Source organism: Copadichromis virginalis, linkage group LG7 (assembly GCF_057382275.1).
Source record: "Copadichromis virginalis isolate Kocher_CV1m ecotype Utaka linkage group LG7, C_Virginalis_male_GT1.1, whole genome shotgun sequence".
Lineage (NCBI taxonomy): Eukaryota > Metazoa > Chordata > Actinopteri > Cichliformes > Cichlidae > Copadichromis > Copadichromis virginalis.
The window spans coordinates 50,076,375-50,096,332 of NC_140624.1; the positions used below are offsets into that span (position 1 = coordinate 50,076,375).

Sequence of the window (19,958 nt, forward strand, 5' to 3'; positions counted from 1 at the left end):
GTGTTGGCGGTCCAGCCCCATGCACGGGGCTCGTTAACTTGCCGTGTTGTGGCGTTAACGTCATTTCAACGAGATTAACGCTGACAGCACTAGTGGGAACACAATGAATATGACTGCACATTTACTCCAAAATCACCGATGGGCAAAGACAAGTGGAAGCAGACAAAAACAACAAGCAGGCATGCTACAAACTTTACCAGAGTCATTTAGACAGCTGTTAGCACAGGATTCTCCTTATGGGGACCTGATATGTTTAATATGCTGCTGAGAATATAGCCCAGAAGAAGCGTATAGTATAGCTTTATTTTGGAAAGAGCCATTTCTCTGTAATAAACTCTCTTTTCCAAAGATGAGTGATTTCTCGATCAGATAGATTTTTTTTATTACTTTGTTGTTTCAGCAACATTAAATTTAAAAACTGTACTTTTGAGTTAAAATATATATTTATAATTTTAATAAATGACAAATTAAAAAGGCATGAACATTTTTTTTGTATCGAAAAAATATCGAACCGTGACACCAAAGTATCGAACCGAACCGTGAATTTTGTGTATCGTTGCACCCCTAGTATATATATATATATGTGTGTGTATATATGTTGCTGAAACAAAAAAGTAATAAAAAATATATATATATCTCAGGGCTCGCAAAATTTCAAAATCCCTGGTAGCCCTTCGGGCAGGGACTCTTCAGTTTTTGGTAGCCCAAAATAAATTTAAGTAGCCCGAATAAAAAAGAGAGCAATTTTTTGATTGATGTTTTGTTTCCTTTACAATATTATACATTAAAGTATAACATTGTATAATTATATAATATTAACTTCTTATCTTGTGCGCGTTTTTTATTTTGACAGCGAATGCGCACCTGCGGACCACTTATGTGCACCCCTGGTTATTTAGCTCGTCATATTGCAGCCACAGAAATTCTTTTGTCCATGAAACCATAAAGCTGCACTTTCTTTTTGCCTTATAGTCTGATTTGTCATAACTTTTCCGTTTTGTGATCACTTCTTGGTCCCCATGTTTGAAACAACCACAAGAAGCACAAGTTGATTGCACGCGGTCACACTTGGTCATAGCACCGTCTCCAACCACTGTTTTCCAGTGTGTGACTATAGCATTATGTACCAGGCATCTCGTCTTTCACTGTGACCCTGGATATGTCACCAAGATACTTCCTACATGCACAGCTACAACACTACCAACCAGTACTCAAAGTATTCTACTGTATTCCTTACACCGATCACTTGCGCCTCTGTTACAGTATTCCAGTAAAAATACAAACCTATACATTAATTGCAAACCAAGAAAATGGAGCTAACATGTGTGTTTTTCAACAGCCACCAGGATCTTTTTCTGTTCTTAAGTAGTGTTTATGTCTGAACATATGAAAAAAGCAAGTGAAAATGAAACAAAACAACGAGTGACAAGAAAAACGTAACTGTTCACATACAAACCTTGAATCCTTGTACCTGTGCCTGAAAAAATGGACTTTGTTGCCCTTATAGAAACACTGGAGACACTGTAGTATGGCTTACAGCACATGAAGTGCGTTAGGCTGCAGAGACAATCAACCAGCATAGATCATTTGGAGGATTCTTGATGTGTCATGTGACAACTTTCTGTACTGTGCGCACACTGCAGAGGGAAACTAGTCTCCATGAGGGGATATCCCATGGGAAAGGACAGAAGATCAAAGCTGCTTTCGCTGACAGCTTTTTTCTACTCAGAACTCTAGAGAGGGGTAACAGAAATCAGGACTTCTTTTTTGCTAAATACTGAAATACGATGTGTTTTCAAAAACAAAATTATGATAAAAATAAGCCACAGTTGTTGGGATAAAAAGCATCTCTATTTCACTGCTCTGGTGCTGCTGTAACTATTATAAGAAGAGTATGGTGTTTAAGGTGATTGGAAGTATTAATTACTATGAATTATAACCAGAAACAGCTGGTAGTTTGAAAATAATACACACGTGATTCTGTTTCCTGTCGCTTTCAGTCTTGCCGTCTTTACTGTGCAGACATGTCCGTTCATATCTTATATCAAATAAAAGGCTGAGCTGAGAGACGGACTGGCAGCAACAGTAAGAGATGAAAAGAGTCAGAGTATGCAATAAGCAGAAGTACTCCCGACGGAGCAGTATAAAACATTTTGAACATCGTGCACAGCTTACAATGACACCACGATACAAAGCGACCTGTAAAACCAGCCAGCAGTTGTTGGTTAAGAGATGTTGACGTGCAGTATGAAATACAGATACATTTATTATGGATATTCCAGATTCAACACGTATGGTCATCCCCATTTTCAGTTTGTCTTATACCCCAGTGAGATAAGCGAGCTTGTGCACTATCAGCACCCAGACAGGCTGTCCTTGAGCCTTTGGAGGAGCAAAATGAAGGACACCAAACAGAAGACACAAAGGTCATCATGCTCCAGAAGGCTCGTCTGGGCCTGCATCTATCAGGCATTCCTTAAATTGCGACAACCAAAAAGGTCATTCAGCTACAAAATAGCCATAACAGAAAGTATATAATATTACAATTCACACAAAAGTAGATTTTATTACAACACTTGGAAAACTAACACCAACACACGTCGCTGTTAAGTATCAGTCAAATATCTGTAGGGGCTATTAACGGCCCATATTGTGCCTTTTAACTAATATTCATCTGTGGTATTGCAGTAATTGCAGCACATTATTAGTTTTACACATTACAAAATGCTACAGATCCTGAAAGCAAAACATGTGCAGTGTGTCTTTTTTTCCTGTTTCCATCCCTGCAATCCCAACTGGTCACAGCACAGCACACAGTGTCCCTCCCTGGATCTGGTTCTGCCAGAGTTCTTCCTGTTAAAAGGGAGTCTTTCCTTCCCAATGTCGCCAATTACTTGTTCAGAATGTGTTGTCGATAACTGTGGTTTTTCTCTGTCTTTCTCTTTACCTTACAATATAAAGCACCTCGAGGTGACTGTTTTGTAATTTGGTGCTCTATAAATAAAACTGAATTAAATTTTCAGTGTGATGGTTCATTATTTTGATTCAGTTTTCTGCCCTATTTGCAACTCATCTAACTTCACTGCTTCCTAGGCCCCCTCTCCCTCCTGCTGTTCTGTTTATGAGCTGCACAAATTCATTATTTGATACTGCAGGAATAGGGAAGGCTATCGAAACCCGGTTCTTGTTGAGAACCGGTTCCCACAGTTTCAATTCCTTGGAATTGTTTGCCATTTTTGCAAACGATTCCCTTATCGATTCCAGTCGCCCTGAATGACGTCACCGCATTGCGGAGAGAAGATATAAAACAAAGTTCTAAGCTAATCGACCTTAGTGTTCTCTTTTTTTAAAAAGAATTGATAAGAGAATCGATAAAGAATCGAATCGTTAAACAGAATCGAAAATGGAATCGGAATCCATCCATCCCATCCATTCGCTTCCGCTTATCCTTTTCAGGGTCGCGGGGGGCGCTGGAGCCTATCCCAGCTGTCATAGGGCGAGAGGCAGGGTACACCCTGGACAGGTCGCCAGTCTGTCGCAGGATCGAAAATGGAATCGGAATCGTGAAAACCTTATCAATACCCACCCATATGCAGGAATGACACCTTGTGTATTTTTTATTTACAGAACCCATGTGTTGAAACCACATATTTGCCATAATCCCTCTGTTTTTATATGTATGCTGTTAAATATGTTATATATGTTATGTATGTTGCAGCATATTGTATTCTAACCAAACCTCTGACTGATTCAATGAATCTTAGCTCTGCCGCAGAGCACTATACATTTGTCTGCTTTCAAATCATTGAGCCTGACAATTAACTCTGTACTCTAAACCATATGGTCTAGCAATTTACTGGAAACAGTCTACTACAGTTAACAAGACCAACTAACAACAGAAGGAGTAATGAGAGACTTGGCAAAGGGGAAATTGGTTAAATCTGCAGGGAACAAGGAGGAAAACGTTCTTTCAAGCGGTGCAATCTGGGATTTTCCACCCTATGGGCCAAGAGCGAGCTTCCCTCTGTGAGCTGAGCAAGAACACAGTTCAAGGCACATTACATTCAACGTCAGAGCTTTGTCTTAAAACAGAGAGGACAAGAACACAGACAGCATGGAGGGGGAAGAAGCACTGTCCTTCATTTTTGTTTGCTTGACAAAATTGGACTGGAGGAGTCCATTAGGCTATTGTGTGGGACTTGACTTGCTTGTTTGTGTGTGTATTTGTGTGTGAGAAAATGGGAAGAAAGAGACGAAGCTAAGAAGATCCCTGTCTGTGCAAGGGAAGATCATTTAACATGTTTAATGTCTGAAGGGCTCAAGCTCTCATTTAAGCGAGTAGAAGGCCCTCTGCACACAAAATATGAAACGTGTGACAGGCACATTGTCACACATGAAAACACGTGACAGAGCTCTTTTGCAGCCTGCAGCCTACGACACCCACACACAACACAAAACAAGTCTGCTTCGCCTCCAGAAACCTAGCATGCTCTGCAGTACAAGGTGGAGTTCACTTGTGTGTTTATGCCAGTGAAAAACAAAATGTGTGGATCCTTCAATAGCAAGACACCCATCCACATGCTATGGAACACGGTTTGATTTGGATAGTCCAAATAAGCATGTGAAAACACTGTAGGCAAGAATTCATAGAAGACTGAGAAGAGTGTTCTCTGGCTAAATGGTTATCAACACTGGACCGAAAATATGCACATGGTTTAGAGTCGTATCCAATATTGTTTGTTCAAGCACTTAATTTAGCTAGCTTTATTATAACCAGACTTGGGAATTGTATGGCCCCGAGCTACATCTGGTCCATTTGGTTATCCCTGACCGGCCTGCATGAGGTCAATGGCAATTAAACATAATAAGTGTAGTTTTCTTATTTCAGCCAGCAAACCCTCTTTGATAACTCCTCCTCACAGAATGGGTTACTATTTGGGTTATTTCAAAGGGAAATGCTCTTTTTTTAATCAATTATAAAATAATAATAATAATAATAAACTTTATTTATAAAGCACACTTAAAAACCAAGGGTATGCCAAGGTGCTTAACAAGTAAAATAGAGTATATGAGGAGGATAATAGAAATAGGACCAAAGCAAGTACTAAATATGCAAGCAGATAACTGTCACTAATACATAGGAAAGCAACAGGTACAGAGCAAACAAGAATTTAAATGAGCATAAAAGTGCGTGATATAAAATCATAAAAGAAATATTAACTAGAGGGAAAGGCAAGATTGAATAAGTGGGTTTTTAATCGTGATTTGAACAGTGCAATGGAATCAGATGCGCGGAGGTCGAGAGGAAGGGTGTTCCACAGTACCGGGGCAGCCAGAGCAAACGCACGGTCACCCCGAGACTTCAGTCGAGATCTGGGTTGGGTCAGAAGTAGTTGAGTGGCAGATCTGAGTGTTCTAGCAGGAGTATGTGGTTTGAGAAGTTCACTAAGATAACTTGGCGCTAATTTATTAATAGTTTTGAAAGTAAGAAGTAATATTTTAAATAAAAGCAGGTTTGTGCAAGCGGATGCAGCTTCACTGTATTTGAATTAGCACAAACTTTAATGAGATATCTCGGTTTGCTAACCGTGAAGGTTGTTATTCATTTAATGCAGAATGCAGAAGTTTTTAATAAGATATAGACTGAAGACTGAGATAAAGCAGTGTGCTTAGTTTGTGGATGACAATTTAAATCACTCTTGGGACTAAACATGCAGAGCAGAGTTAAAACTTGGCTAATGCAGAGCAAGAACGTACAGTTAAACCTTTACTAGCAAAGCTGCAACAAGGACTTTTTACCAAGTTTCACACATCCAGGGACGCAGCAGTCAAGACCAGCTCTGTGATTTCCCATAACAACAATAAGCAGTAAGCATTTCACTGATGGGGAGTTTTCCAAAGTGTAATGCGCTAACATACCCCGCAAAAAAAGAAGCATTTGAGAACCTGCCCCTCTCCAGGCGAATCATAACAACGTGGCTCTAGGATATCAGTCTCTTTTTAAAAATGTTTTTAAAAAATTCTTGATTTTATTTGAAAAGGGACCGTGTACAATATTAACATAGATGTTGCCACTTGAAGCATTGTACCAGCGTTAGCTTAAATTTAAAATCCTTCAGCTTCAATTTTACCTTTTTCTACTTGGCTCTGGATGAGATCTGGGGTTTCCATGACAGCTCAGTGACTCCTCTTTATACGTGGGATAACCAAAGAGTTTATTAAGGAGCTGGAAGCAATGCATGGCGTGAAAGAGACCACGAGAGGGAGTTCATGGAGTTAACAGCATGTTTGCTGGGGCTAGTGATAAAATGTTGGCGCACTTGCTCCGCTGATTTCACATTTCAGTCACTTAAATGTAGCATCTTTTCTTACCAGTGGCAGTTTATAAAGAGATAAAATTGATATTGAGCAGAACTGAATTAATCTCACTGGTACCTTACTCCACAATCTAAGTTTCCCAAATGAGTTACCCACCCCTCATAAACACAGCATTTGGATTTACAGGATGTAGCTATTTCATGTTTATGTTGCCTTTCTTCATTTGCATTAATGCTGCAAATGCTTTATGGTCTATGTTTTTAATTCAATTCATAAAAACAATAGCACTGCCATTTTTATGTAATTAGTCATCAATTTAGCCAAAGTCTGCAGAGTCCATCGGCAACATGACTTTATTCTGACCATGGAAAATGCATAACAGAAGATTGAGCTAAAAGAGCCACTGTTAAGAAAAGAGAAAGCATTAAAGCATATGTTTCAAGAGGCCGAACCCTAGATCCAAGCAGTCCCTAGACTCTCATGTAACAATATCCTAATGCAGACTAGAAATGTCCAGTCAAAATGTCATGGTGCAGTCCAATGGTGCAGTCACAATGAGCATCAGTTTTATCAAAGCTGCAATACGTGAATCTTCTGTTTTCAAATGTCTGTTAAGCTAATGCATTCATCAATATCTTCAGGGGCCTGATCAACTAGCCTCACAGCACATCTCCTCCTTTACTTCACACACAAGCTGTTTCTTAGCTGCTGGCTCAGTTTGATAAATGACATGCACAGAAAACTATGATGCACCATATAAAGTATGCTGTCAAAGTCTTCCTGTCCTGCAGTGTCCTCGACCGAACCTATAAGCAAGAGCAGAGTGTTTTTGTGCTTTGAAAATCAATGCCCCCTGTTCATCTTGGGACATTAAATATAAACAACCAGCTGTGCAGCCTTGGCAATGTTTGCTTCTTGAGTTAGCCCAACAGAAAATCTGGGCTAGCTCACACCTGCGCCACAGTTGGAACATGTTCACAGTTCAACTTCCGCCGCCTCAACTTTCAGTGGTGCTGTCACTTTTAAAGCTTTAATGCTGTTAAATTCATCTCTATAAACAATACTATTGTGCACGTTTTCCTATTTTTTATTTGCAGTGATCCTATCCATGCTATTGGTTCATCAGCATTAAGTATTATAAAAATACTGTACACTGTAGCAATAGTTAGTACAGCATCCATACATCAGAATCCTTCACAGGTATGAAATACACATATAAAAATGAACACATTTGGTAGATATGACACAATCTCACAACAATTCCCAGACTCTCACATCACATCAAGCACTTGTACATCGTCATCAGCCAGTACCTTTGCTCTTTCACAGAGGAGAGAACCGCAGCTGTCCCTCGCCACTATTGCCTGCGCGTCCTGTAACTAAGAGGATGTAATGAGGATACGCTCCTTTTAATTTTCCTCCAGTAAACACTGTCATAAAAGGATTGTATATCTTCTTTATAGATTCATGTTGTCTTTATTTAAGATAGTTGCTGACAAACTGGCAGACGATGTATCTTATCAGAAGTACTAAAAAACACATTACTGCATCCAGTTTAATTTCTCGTTCACCTTGCATAATCGTTCATCTGTAACTACAGAAAAAAACAGGGTCAGTACAATAATTGTTGTATATAGCATTTGTATTCTATTTTTATCCTATTGTATATATTATTTTATTTTATTCTATTGTATATAGTATTTTATTTTATGCTATTCTATTGTGTACAGTTGTTTACAGTATCTTATCCTTATTGTATTCCAGTGTTCTCTCATTTTTGCTATATAACTTTGCACTGTCCATTTTCTGCTGTGACAAAACAAATTTCCCACGTGTGGGACTAGTAAAGGTTATCTTATCTTATCTTATAAACAAGCGAACAAAGTATTAGAATGGAAAGCTATAACCCCCACCGCCCCACCCCCGGTGCTTTCCTCTATTTGTTTCCTCTCTTTTTCTCTTTATGATCTCTCTTTTAACCTCACAAATGAGTCAGCGCTTTATGATTCAGCACACTTTCAGTGTGTGTGCGTGCGATTATGCACCTGTGTCCCTGCATGACACCAGGGCAGAGCCCTTAAGGCACCGAATACTTGGCATTGCCTATTCTGAGACAGGTGAATCGGGTCCACGGGACTCTGCAAACACAGTCCCACTAATCTGCTTTGGCACCAAACTATTTGTTGCTATCGTGGCAGACTACAGTACACAATGGCTCACAGAACACTACGGCCTTTTTCACCTTACTGTTTCAGTACCTCGTGTCAGTTTCTATTCATCACTAAGAAGGTTATATCTTAATTTTCAGTGCCTGTAGCACTTAGTTCAATATTCAGCTGTTTATAAAGAATCCTTTATCTAGCAAAGATGCCTTCTTTTTTTATGTTTCATATGTTTATTTGGAGATATTAAACACATTTAATCAAATAAATTGGCTAATATTTAATTTTTGAAAGTTAAGCTGTTTTCTGACTTAATACTTGGCATGGCTGTTTGTTTGTGAGCCTGTGTTTAATTTACTGTGCATTATTTGAAGTGAGCTACAGACAGAGGTCCGATGATCTGCTCTGGCTTTAATTTAGCATACCGATCAAACTGAAACATAAGCCACTGATGTAAACACAAACTGACAAACATCAGTGCGTTCACATATTTTGTCTGACGATGGCAGGGTATAAAAGGGCATGCTGTCAGGCTGTCATACAAATAGCATGGGATATTTCAGTGGAGACCAAATATAGCCAGGGAAATGTAGTTAAAGCCTCTTCTTCAGTGAACTGGATACTCGGGTCAGTTGGCTCACATTTTCTCCCATTTCAGATCAATTTACCGACAGTGAATTAAAGCATCTTTGCTTAGGACGACATCGCTATCCCTACAGGCAGATTCTAATTAATCAGATCACTTGCATCACGTTCTGCAGTCATCTGTAGCAGATACTACTGTTTTTGTTTTTAAAGTATGCAACTAAAAAGCCTGAACCAGCAGTGTTTGCAGATAAAGTGCATTATTAATAATACCAGGTTAAATGTTTTTAGAAGGCAAATAAAAGGACAATTTGACTTATTCAGTAACACGGATACTCACAGAAACAGGTTGTACTATTAGTCTGTGACTACAGTGACGACAAAGTGAAGGTGCACAAGGGAGCTGACGCTTCCTACAAGCAGCTGGTTAGTGTCTCAGCACTTGGACGCCATCAGCCAACAGATCAAAGTAACAGAAGAGGAGAGGGAGAGGCTTGAAGGCAGCTCAGGGCAGCAAAGTCAACGCTGGTCATGACATATGTGGATGCTCAGCACACACGTGTCAACAGCAGCAATCCAGATGCATTACTAGCAAGTACTGAAAACATAGATACTACTATATAGTCTCCACTGTACCGTACACCACGACCCATCCTTTACTTATCCAGGTAAAAAGCATCACTGAGATTAAAATCTCTTTTCCAAGAGAGACCTGGCCAAAGAGGGCAGCAAAAGGTACGACAAATACAACACATACAAGTTGGGGGGTTTGTGCTAAAACTGAAGCCTATTTAACCACAGATGTAATGGTTATTTAATATCTTAGGTCACATAACAGCAACAGGAGTAGTGGCAGTTTTGTTTTCATAATACAACCAACAACAGTTTTTTATTCTATTTTAAATGTACAATAAACAATAAATATTGTATGACAGATGTTTGGGGGGTTTTTTTTGTTTTTGTTTTTGTCTGGTACCCTCAAAAAGGGTACAGTTCCCCTTGGGGGATGGTATGTTGCCACAAGCCCAACCTGAGCCCTCCTGCTTGAGCTGGGATCTGGCGGGAGGCCTGGTGACTGTGATAAGCCAGATGTGGCACTGGGAGCTCTGGGGATTTTCTACAGCAGTTTAAAAATGTTATCCTTTTAGTCTCCTTTTGCATTTTCATTAAATAAAACAAACTAAAACCAGCATTGAATAGGATAGTATATAAATCATTTCCCTGTAATACACGTCATTAAGATCTGTCTGACATTAGCACATATCCAAAGGTGCCAACATTCTGAGAGAGCAAAAAACAAAAAAAAAAAAAACACTACTGTGACTTTAAGGTCATTGGGATAATTAGCTCTGTGTCTGTGAGGGCATGAAGTAATAAGAGAAACATAAGAGAAGCAGGGTTAGAAATGAATAGGAGCAGGGGGCAAAATGCCCTTGAAAGTTAAAACAAAAAAAAAAAATCATGTGAAATTAGGTGTAAAATAACCAGATAACTCTTCTCATTTCTCAGTTGTTAAATTGTTAATAATTACACGTAATTCCCTAATGAGGCACTATAGTTGAGAGGTAAGCTAGATGACTTGTAGTTTTCCCAATCCTCTGTTTATGGGAAATAACGACCTGTAGGATTTCTTAACATCATGAATGGCACAGTGCTGAATCAACCAATCACGTGGCAGCGCCTCAGTGCATTTAGGCACGTGGACAAAAGCAGAGCAGAAAGTTACATTTTTAGCTCTGCACTTTTTAGCACTTATGTGCAGAGATGGGCAGTAACGCGTTACTGTAATCCGATTACTTTTTCCAAGTAACAAGTAAAGTAAGGGATTAATATTGCAAAAAAGTAATTCGATTACTGTTACTTTCCAGTAAGCATGCCGCGTTACTGCGTTACTAAACCGTGATTTTATGAGAGTGTCTCATGACAAGGATGTACGAGTGGACAATATGGAGTGCAGGAGAGATTAATCTTCAAATCTTAGCAAGCACCGAGCACGCTGCCACAGGAATGTAACAAAGTAATAAATTAACTAATTCATTTTGAAAATAAGTAATCAGTAAAGTAATGGGATTACTTTCTTAGAAAAGTAATTAGTAACTAATTCCTATTTCAAGTAACTTGACCAACACTGCTGATGTGAATGTATGAAAGATCAGTAGTTACTTTCACATGTGTAAAAAGTGCACAAGCTTCCCTTTGGTTGGTCCCCACTCAGATTGTTTGAGCACACAGAATTTACTGCTCTACGTGACCTTCACGCTGTACACTGCAATTTCCCTAAGTACTGCACATTGTAATAATTATGTTTGCACATGCACATGATGAATGATTTAGAAAACACACAGAGAACCAGACAACTGGATACAGTACAAACAGCAGCATGCACTCTTGAACAAGTAGACGTCTTTTCAGCTACCAAGTCTTAATATCTGTTGCCATGAAACACTAGTAATGGTATTTTTTTTTTACTATTTTTTATTAATTTTCTTCCATCTTTATTACATTTCCAAACTGGCACAGGCAGAGTCATCGAAGTGGAGTTTATAATGTCTTTCTAATGACTGGCAGTTGTGCGAGTTGTTAAATAAGACACGTCAGGTCCTGACTGGGTCCTAATACTGTAGCTGTTCAACTGTTTTACTGCAACCATAATACCCGATATCCACCAAAACTGCCTGTATCAGGATCCTTCTTGCCACAAGCACTTTTAATAAAGGAAAGTGGAGTATTTACTGACAAATTACACAGCTAAATCATTCAGACATACCTGCAGGTGACTCCAAAGACTCATTTTTTATATATTAGATACAGTTTCAGTATCGATCACGCTAAATGGGAAAATTCCGCTCTGAACTAAAAATGAAGATTTTAGGAGGGTAACAACCCTAAAGAATAAGAATAGGTTTTCTCTGATAGAGACCGTGACTAGGACATTAGCAGTGATGGAAAAGTGAAAAAAGACTGAATGGCCAGCCAGCACTGGTGAAATAACAGCCTCCTTTACTCCACAGATGGAGGGAGAAGATGGTGACAGAGTGAAGAGGGCGGGAGGGAGCAAAGACCAGATGAAGGAATGACGGATGGACATACAGTTTGGAGGATGACTTATTGTAGAAACTGACTGAATAACTAGTTGGGTCCATCCCACGGCTGACGTAACGAACGTTCACAGCTTGAAAATCTTTGCAATGGCAGGAGACTACATTCGTCCCTCCATTAAAGCTCTAATCCTGCATCCCACACCTAACATGTTACGACAGCTTGGAATGTTTCCACCGAGTGCCTTTTCTTCCCCTCTCGCATCTCCAGTGGATGTGTTTGTTTCGCCGTTGTTTTATTATTCGGTGTGCTCGTTTAATATGGTTACAGCGAAATAAGTAAATTGATGCAAGCTTCATATACTAAACTATCTTCTTAAGTGCACAGGGGTTGGACATGTCTTAAAGAAAGACAACATGCCGAAGGAGGACATGCCGTGCGAGGGAGAGGGTGAGAAAAGGCATGCAACTGGGGGGAAGGGGGCGAACCAGAGGGAAAGAAGGAGCCACGGAGTTTGATAAGCAGCGAAACGATTGGAGGCAAAGACGAATGACGTGAGAGAGATGAACTGAGAGTAGCGCAGGCCTGTAAGCTGTGCTGTTGCAGCCAGGCATTATGACACATCCCTGTGTACTTTGTACTGCACTGGCTGCCTGCATCCTCACTGCAGATTCTCATTAACCTTGCAGCACTGAATATTTATGCTTCTGTCCTGGTCCAACGTTGTCTCATCCTCCCAATGTATACAAGTCTGCAAACTACGCTGAACCTCACAATCAGCTTCCCACATAGTGTACATACCAAGATAATAACACCAAGCAACCACCATCTATAGTGCGCTCACTTTCAGAGTGTGTTGTGTGACGTATGTGTGCTCGTATGTGTGTGTGAGAATCCTGAACCAGAGACCATATTCAGCAAAGCTTTAATAATGCTTTACTGAAGCATGAATAATGGTTTTGTTTTTCAAATGCCACATTGCACAGTAAGGATAATAAAAAATGTTTAAAGCACACACTGACAGAAAGCTATAAGCTACCATAAACACTGTAAAAGTCAGCTGCCTCGCTGGTACTTAAGCAGAAAGATGATCTTTTTCTGTATTATAAAAGTTCACTGATCCGTAATATGGGTACCAGGAATCAGGCACAGTTCTGACTGGAGCTTATGTTTACACGGGCACAACAGCAGCTTTTATATAAAAGCCAGATGTGGCCACCGTGATGTCATCGATTGGTTTATAGCAGGGGTGTAAAATATATAGCCTGCGGGCCAGAATTGGACGCGCAAAGACTCTAATCCGGCCCACTGGAAAGCTTTGGAAATGTGAAGGGCAGGATCAATTTTGGACTTCTAACTGTATTCATTCATTAGTTTTACAGCTTTCCCTCAGATAAAGACCTCCCCCATGGATATAGATACTACACCAAAGTAATTAATAACACAAAAGTTCCTTTTCACTTTCTTATATACAATATTGTGTAATAAAGATGGGCTGAAGCTAGCAAATGAGACACTAGATTAATTAAGAATGTGCTTACCGAACTGTTAAATGACACATGAACAAGCAGCGTCATCTGCTCTCTACAACCTTCCCTATACCTTCATACAAATTTACTCCACTTTTCAAACCTGGAGGCTGCATCCATCTTTTACATACAGTCCATGCACATAGCACATTATGCCTTATTGCACTCCTCTTGCTGCTGATATATTTTTAATACACTCCGTGCATATCAAACAATCTAAAACAGCATGGCTAACAGCACGTGTAACAATAAGGGAGGAACGTGTCCCTGACGCTTTGCTGCAAGGACATTTAAAATAAGAGGGAGTCAAGCTGATTAAAAATGACAGCGTTATGTTCACCTATTTACATTTTAACTACGAAATCGTACACACAGTAATGACTTTGGCCGTGATATCTAAACTGGATCCACTAGCTGAAATGACAGGGTCACGATGACGTGTAATTACTTAGTCCTTAGGAGAATCACAGTAAGAGACCACACAACTTTGTTAATTTATGTGACAAAGACAAATATATACGCACCTCCTCCCACTGATGTATGTATCTGATGAGTCGGGACAGTCTTAGCAGACGCAGAAGACTGAGGATCTTGGTGAAGCGGACGATTCGCAGGGCGCGAGCTGTTTTATATACCTCTGAGTCAAAGCCTTTCTCCACTATCAAAAATATATAATCCACTGGAATGGAGGAAAGGAAGTCCACGACGAACCAGCTCTTCAGGTAATTCATCTTGATGACTTTGGGATCTAGGATGATCTCTGAGCTCTCCTCATTGACGATCCCCGTTCTGAAGTTCATGACCAGGTCCACCAGGAAGATGGTGTCCGAAGCCACGTTGAAGACCAGCCAGGTGGTGGTAGTCTGCTCTGAGAAGAAGGTTATTCCCACAGGAATGATGATTAGATTCCCCATCATCATGATGAGCATTATCAAGTCCCAGTAGAACCTGTGGAAAAACCGAAACAAATGAGTAATGCAAGCGATAAAACATGCTGTAGCCACAAAACTGAAGTCCACAGGGGAAAAGAAATCATGCTTCTTTTCTGCTTATTCTGCTGATATTGTTTATATGTATAATTCTGTTTATCCCAGTGCACTGCATACGGTCAGAGGTGACTGTTCACTCTGTCACTACATGTCTTATGAAAAGGAAGAACAGGCCCAGAAAAGAGGAGCACTGCACAATGTTGATTTATAAAGCTCTGCTTAAAAAAATGCCCGATCACTCTGCTCTCTTCTGACATTTAAATACGGTATTTACCGTGTCAGGTCACATGACTTTCTAACATTAGCTGGGCCTCTTATTCAATCTGAACTTGCTCAAATACTCTGCTGCCTACAAATAAGATACGCTTCAAGAGCACGAAGCTACATCCCGTTCTTTTATTAGAACATTTAAAAGGTTACGTATCAGCGATAACTCAATTCACTCTGAGGGAAAGTGTGAAACAAGTTTCATTACGATAGCTATAACGCCAGTTTGCTCCAACTCCAACTTCATGTGGGAAGCAGAGAGGTAAGGGGATTATAAAAGTCAGTAGTAGTCACCTTCTGACATCAGTCACTGCCTATGAAACTCTTCACTGCAGCCTATCCAGTGCTTCAGCCTGCAAAGGTACACAGCCTGAAAGATCTTACGTTGCCACTTCTGCTATCAGCAGATAACATGCAACATCTAAACAGCCGACAATATTAGATAATCTTTCAGCTCAGATCTGGAAAGGCTCATACATGCAAGCTTAAGATCTCGCTCCGAGAAGTATATACTTGAGTTCGTACCAAAACTCTCGGGCTCAAAGTTAATTACGATTCAAGGACATCCAGTAATGTACTGCTATCACTTACTATATGTATTCAGGGCCCTTTAGACTGAGACCCTCTCCATCCTTCCTGGCTGTGTTAATGTCCCTGCCCTCTGCCTTTCGATGAACAGAGCCAGAAGTAATTCATCAGCACCCTGCTCTTTTCACAAAGTGTTCTGGGCCCTGAGTAAAGGCCAGACAACCATGAATGAAAATAGATGCTTTCAGCAATCCTATCTCACTCTAAAAACTCTCCGCTGACGTTATCCCCGCTCCGTGGCTGCCTCTGCTCTGCCTTGCTGACCATCACGTTGTTGTTGAAGGTAGAAATGAACTGGCTGGCCGGATGCCTGTCTGGCAGACTTGCCACCCAGTAATGGATCTGTTTCAATAAATTAAGCCGAGGCCTTGGCTTTATAAATACCCACAGATCACATGTCTGATAACTGTCTTCACTTCAACTAAACATTGAGGTGGCTGATAAGGTCCACAATAGGTATTTTTACCCCAGCAGATATTGAACTGCTGAGCTCGTTGAGTTCATGCTAAACCATGATGCAAACTGAGTCCTCTCAGGTCAGCACAATAACAACAAAGTTACGCAACAAGTACAATGCGCACTAGAACCGAGCTATAGCATTATGAGTAATAAGAGCATTTAAAAAAAACATACGAAAGCTGTGCTTTTATACGCTTTTTAGCACGTGTGTCATTATATCAACCTTTCAATAAGCTGATGCTTATTGACCTGATACGTCATGTTGTGTGTGACTTTTTTTTCTTGTAATTGTTTATACTGTATTTCAGTGTTAAAGAAGAGGCTGCCATGACTAATCTTTTTCAACTTTAATCTAAGGGGATCAAGGATTGTATAATATCAATGAACACAAACATTTATAGCTAAAAAAAAAAAAAGAGAGAACAACGGTAGAGCAAAAATAGTTAAATAATAAATAATACACAAAAATGTGAGTTCAAGATGTACAGTCTGTTAATTTGGAGATTAAAAAAAACTAGTCCCTGTGAACTAAGATGTTTTATTTTCCTGCTTTCAGCAAACAGATTTTAATATCAGAATTTAAGTTGAATCACTTTTTGAATTTGGATGTTTTCCACTCATGTTGACAGAGTTCCCACATCTCTAACATATTTATATTTCTATTGTGACTTTTGTGGGTGGTATTTATACTGTACATGACCTCTAAGACACCCACATATCTGTTGAATTAAACATTGTGCTTCACTTCTCAAATAAAAGAAGCATTAAGCAACCTTGAAATATTCGTCATCAGAAGAATACAAGAAATCCGTCAAAGGGAGTGAAACCCCAATGCTACTAGAGTTTACATGTAACTCATCACATACCAAAGTCAAAAACAACAGAGTATGTAACTTCAAAGGTACCATAGTCTAACTGTATTCTGCTTCTGTAATAAAGTACTCATTTTAAGTTAAGTTATCAGACTGAAATAATGAAAATACTAATTTGGAAGTTTAAATGCTAAAAACATTTTTTTATTTATGGTAACACCAACGCAGGTGTGCTCCTTTTGGTTTTACTGACCTAGTCACAGAGGCAGCTCTGATACTGCATTAAGCTTAAGCTTTTGGTCTAATGTGCCACTTCTAAGAAAGCACCGCAACTAAACCAGTAAGGGAGTGCAGTGCACTTAACTGTAACTGCGGCACCAACACTAGCAATGGATTCCAGCTAAAGTACTCTACTTCCACATTCACCCGGTGCTGTCGGAGTACAGCCTCCCCTTCCAGCCCATTTCAGCACTCAAGTCCCGTCCCAGCTATGGATTCACATCCAGATGAAATGTGTACTCTGCTAATCATCTTTTATCCTGAGTTTACAATCAATTTTAAAAAGCTTGGTCTGAATGCTATAACACGCTGCTGTTGTGACTGTTTAAAATGGGAGACATTTCCCAAACACTGTAAGATCTGCAGCAACGGAGAAACTGTGGCGCTCTGGTCACTCACGCAGCATGAACTAGCAAAAAAGCGTATGCGATTTGAGTGTATCGCTGAAAAAATACTTTGAGACAATATGTTCCACTTATAACAAGAGCTGGAAGCTACAGAACCCCAAAGGGGGAAGCAGTGAGCCTCTAATAATTCAGCTGAGGCAGATTAATCACAAGAAAGTTAAAAAAATCTTCCTCGAATCAAGCCAGCACATTTTGTCTTGTAGGTTTCCTTCTTACAACAAGTGATCCATCATGATCAATGCCAGACCCACTCCTGCCAAGCAACACAATGAAGTCCACATGATCCTACTCAGCACAACCAGTCTACAGTGTAGCAGGTACACTGTGCTACAGCATGGCACATCCTCAGACAGAGAGAAAAACAAAGACTTTGGGTTAAAAAAAAAAGGATGTCAGAGTCATCTACGAATGTCGAGATGAGTAAAACAGAACATGTGGGAAAAGATTTGTTCAAGCTTGATTAAATACTCTAAACTAGCTTTACTCGCCTCTTTCTTCTTTTTAATAAGGCTGTTAAATTAGGAATAAATAAATTAGGGGTAGTAAAGCTACACTGTAAAATTTCTGCCTCTAACCACTCAGAAGAATGCAGGTTTTAGAGTATAGACTATCTGAAAGAAACACAGTTGACTCTACAATTCATTCTGTTAATTAAAAGAACTGCAACATGAGAATTTACTTTGAAAAGGCTTAAAACCTGCACAACGTCTTTGAACAACAGCATATGGAGCATGACAAAGCCACCTTTAGCAAAACCAGAGGTGCGCGAGGCCGTGCATGGGCCCTCTCAAAAATCTATTAATAATGAATATTACTAACCTGCCATAAATCTTTAAGCAGCTACTGTGTACAAAGAATATGTTGAATATTGAGTTTCAACCCTCGACAAAGCAATATAAAGCCCGTGTGAATGCTTGGTGTCATTCATGGTCTGTACTTACGTAATGCTTTTCATTAAAGATAGTGTTTTGTGTCTTTTGTTTTTGCTCACATAACATTAAGATGAGCGTATGTAACAGTATAAGATTAACGAACAAGTGACGAAGACTTCTTAGCAAAAAGAAGAAAAAAATGAGAGAGGAAGATTTGCTTCCAAGAAATAGTACATGGAGCCACGTGCAACAAAGAAGCAGCCTTGTCTCTTCCACCACAAACTGGGCACAAACTGGGATGAAAACCTCAAGGTAGCACTTTCAAGCCAGGAGGCGGTCTCAGCGGCCTAGAAGGGGGTCGTTTCATTGCACTGTCTGGAGGACAAGAGCGTCTTCTGAAAAACAGCCCTCTGGAAAATGTCATGAGGAAGTAACCTTAGGGGGCCTCTGCCAGCGTGAGTGAGACAAACATTTTCTAATAGTGCAGAAAGAAGAAGGCCCAGTCTGCTTGAGCAATCACACATATGTTCTCATTACAGAGCCTTTTTTTCCTGCTGATTTTCATTGTAATCCCCACTGTATTTTTTGAAATTCCTCAAATATAACAAATGCAGCCCATTCACTTTGGGACCACTAATTAATCTCTTGACTCACTAACAGCTGTGGAACAGGTATCCATTTCACTGAACTGCTCTGGTCATACCCTTTGGCTATCTTTTGGAGGGGGTCAATCTTCTTACATAATTGAGTCTGTTAAGCTCGTTGACTGTTGTGTTGTGCTAATCCTTGCCTACCATCATTGTCCATCTGTGTCTGCAGAGGGGCAAACGCATACCAGTGTCTTTGTGTGGCTGAGGCTATGATAGCCTAGTTATCTTTATTCTTATGCATGGAAGGGCGGGGGGGATCTTGCAAGGGGTGGGGCATGAAGATTTATAGAGTTTAGCGCTACCGTGAGTACCATGTGGTATCTCATTAATCACAACAAATGTATGTAAAAAAAAATCAGCAGCAAAAGAAAGCCTTGCAGAAAAAGGGAGCGCTGCATTTTTGCAGCCTGCTCTAAGTTCAGGACCATGGACAGCTCTAAGCTCAAGGCACTGGGAGCCGAGGGGGGGACGACAACGTGCCCCGACACGTTACGTGTTGCGACAACGGAAAACGGGGATGATATTCACCACCAAGCTGTGCCAGGTGACACTGGTGCAGAGGGTGGACCAAATGAGATGCTTAATTGGTGAAGAGGTAAACTGTAAACACGCAGCTCGTGTGTGTGTGTGTGTGTGTGTGTGTGTGTGTGTGTGTGTGTGTGTGTGTGTGTGTGTGTGTGTGAGAGAGAGAGGGGGGGGGGGTGAGCACGTACCGCCTTTACCTGGATTCATTTGTTTACTGTGTATGGAAATGTAAGCAAATTGGAGGCAGCTGGTCTGAAACTCAAACTCTCTGCTGCAATAAAGCCAGAGAGCTGGTGCAGCTGAGAGGAAAAATAAATAAATTACACAAACCAAAGACCAAATCCAAATTATCAACCACTATGACATTTAGTGGGTGCCGAGGAAGGAAGTGTGGCACGATCCTTCTGCGGTTCCTTTGAAACAAACACATTCCATCACATTTCCTCATTCAAGTCAGTTTTTAAAAAATGCATGTAA

General features: G+C 40.1%; 1 protein-coding gene across 1 annotated transcript in view; it reads right to left on the bottom strand.

The window, feature by feature from the left end:
* Positions 1-19,958, bottom strand: part of hcn1 (hyperpolarization activated cyclic nucleotide-gated potassium channel 1) — a 64,507-nt gene that overhangs the window by 43,208 nt on the left and 1,341 nt on the right. The window contains exon 2 of the mRNA XM_085463955.1: positions 14,158-14,581. Coding sequence (XP_085320081.1) covers positions 14,158-14,581 — 424 coding nt within the window. The remainder of the gene's footprint in view (positions 1-14,157; positions 14,582-19,958) is intronic.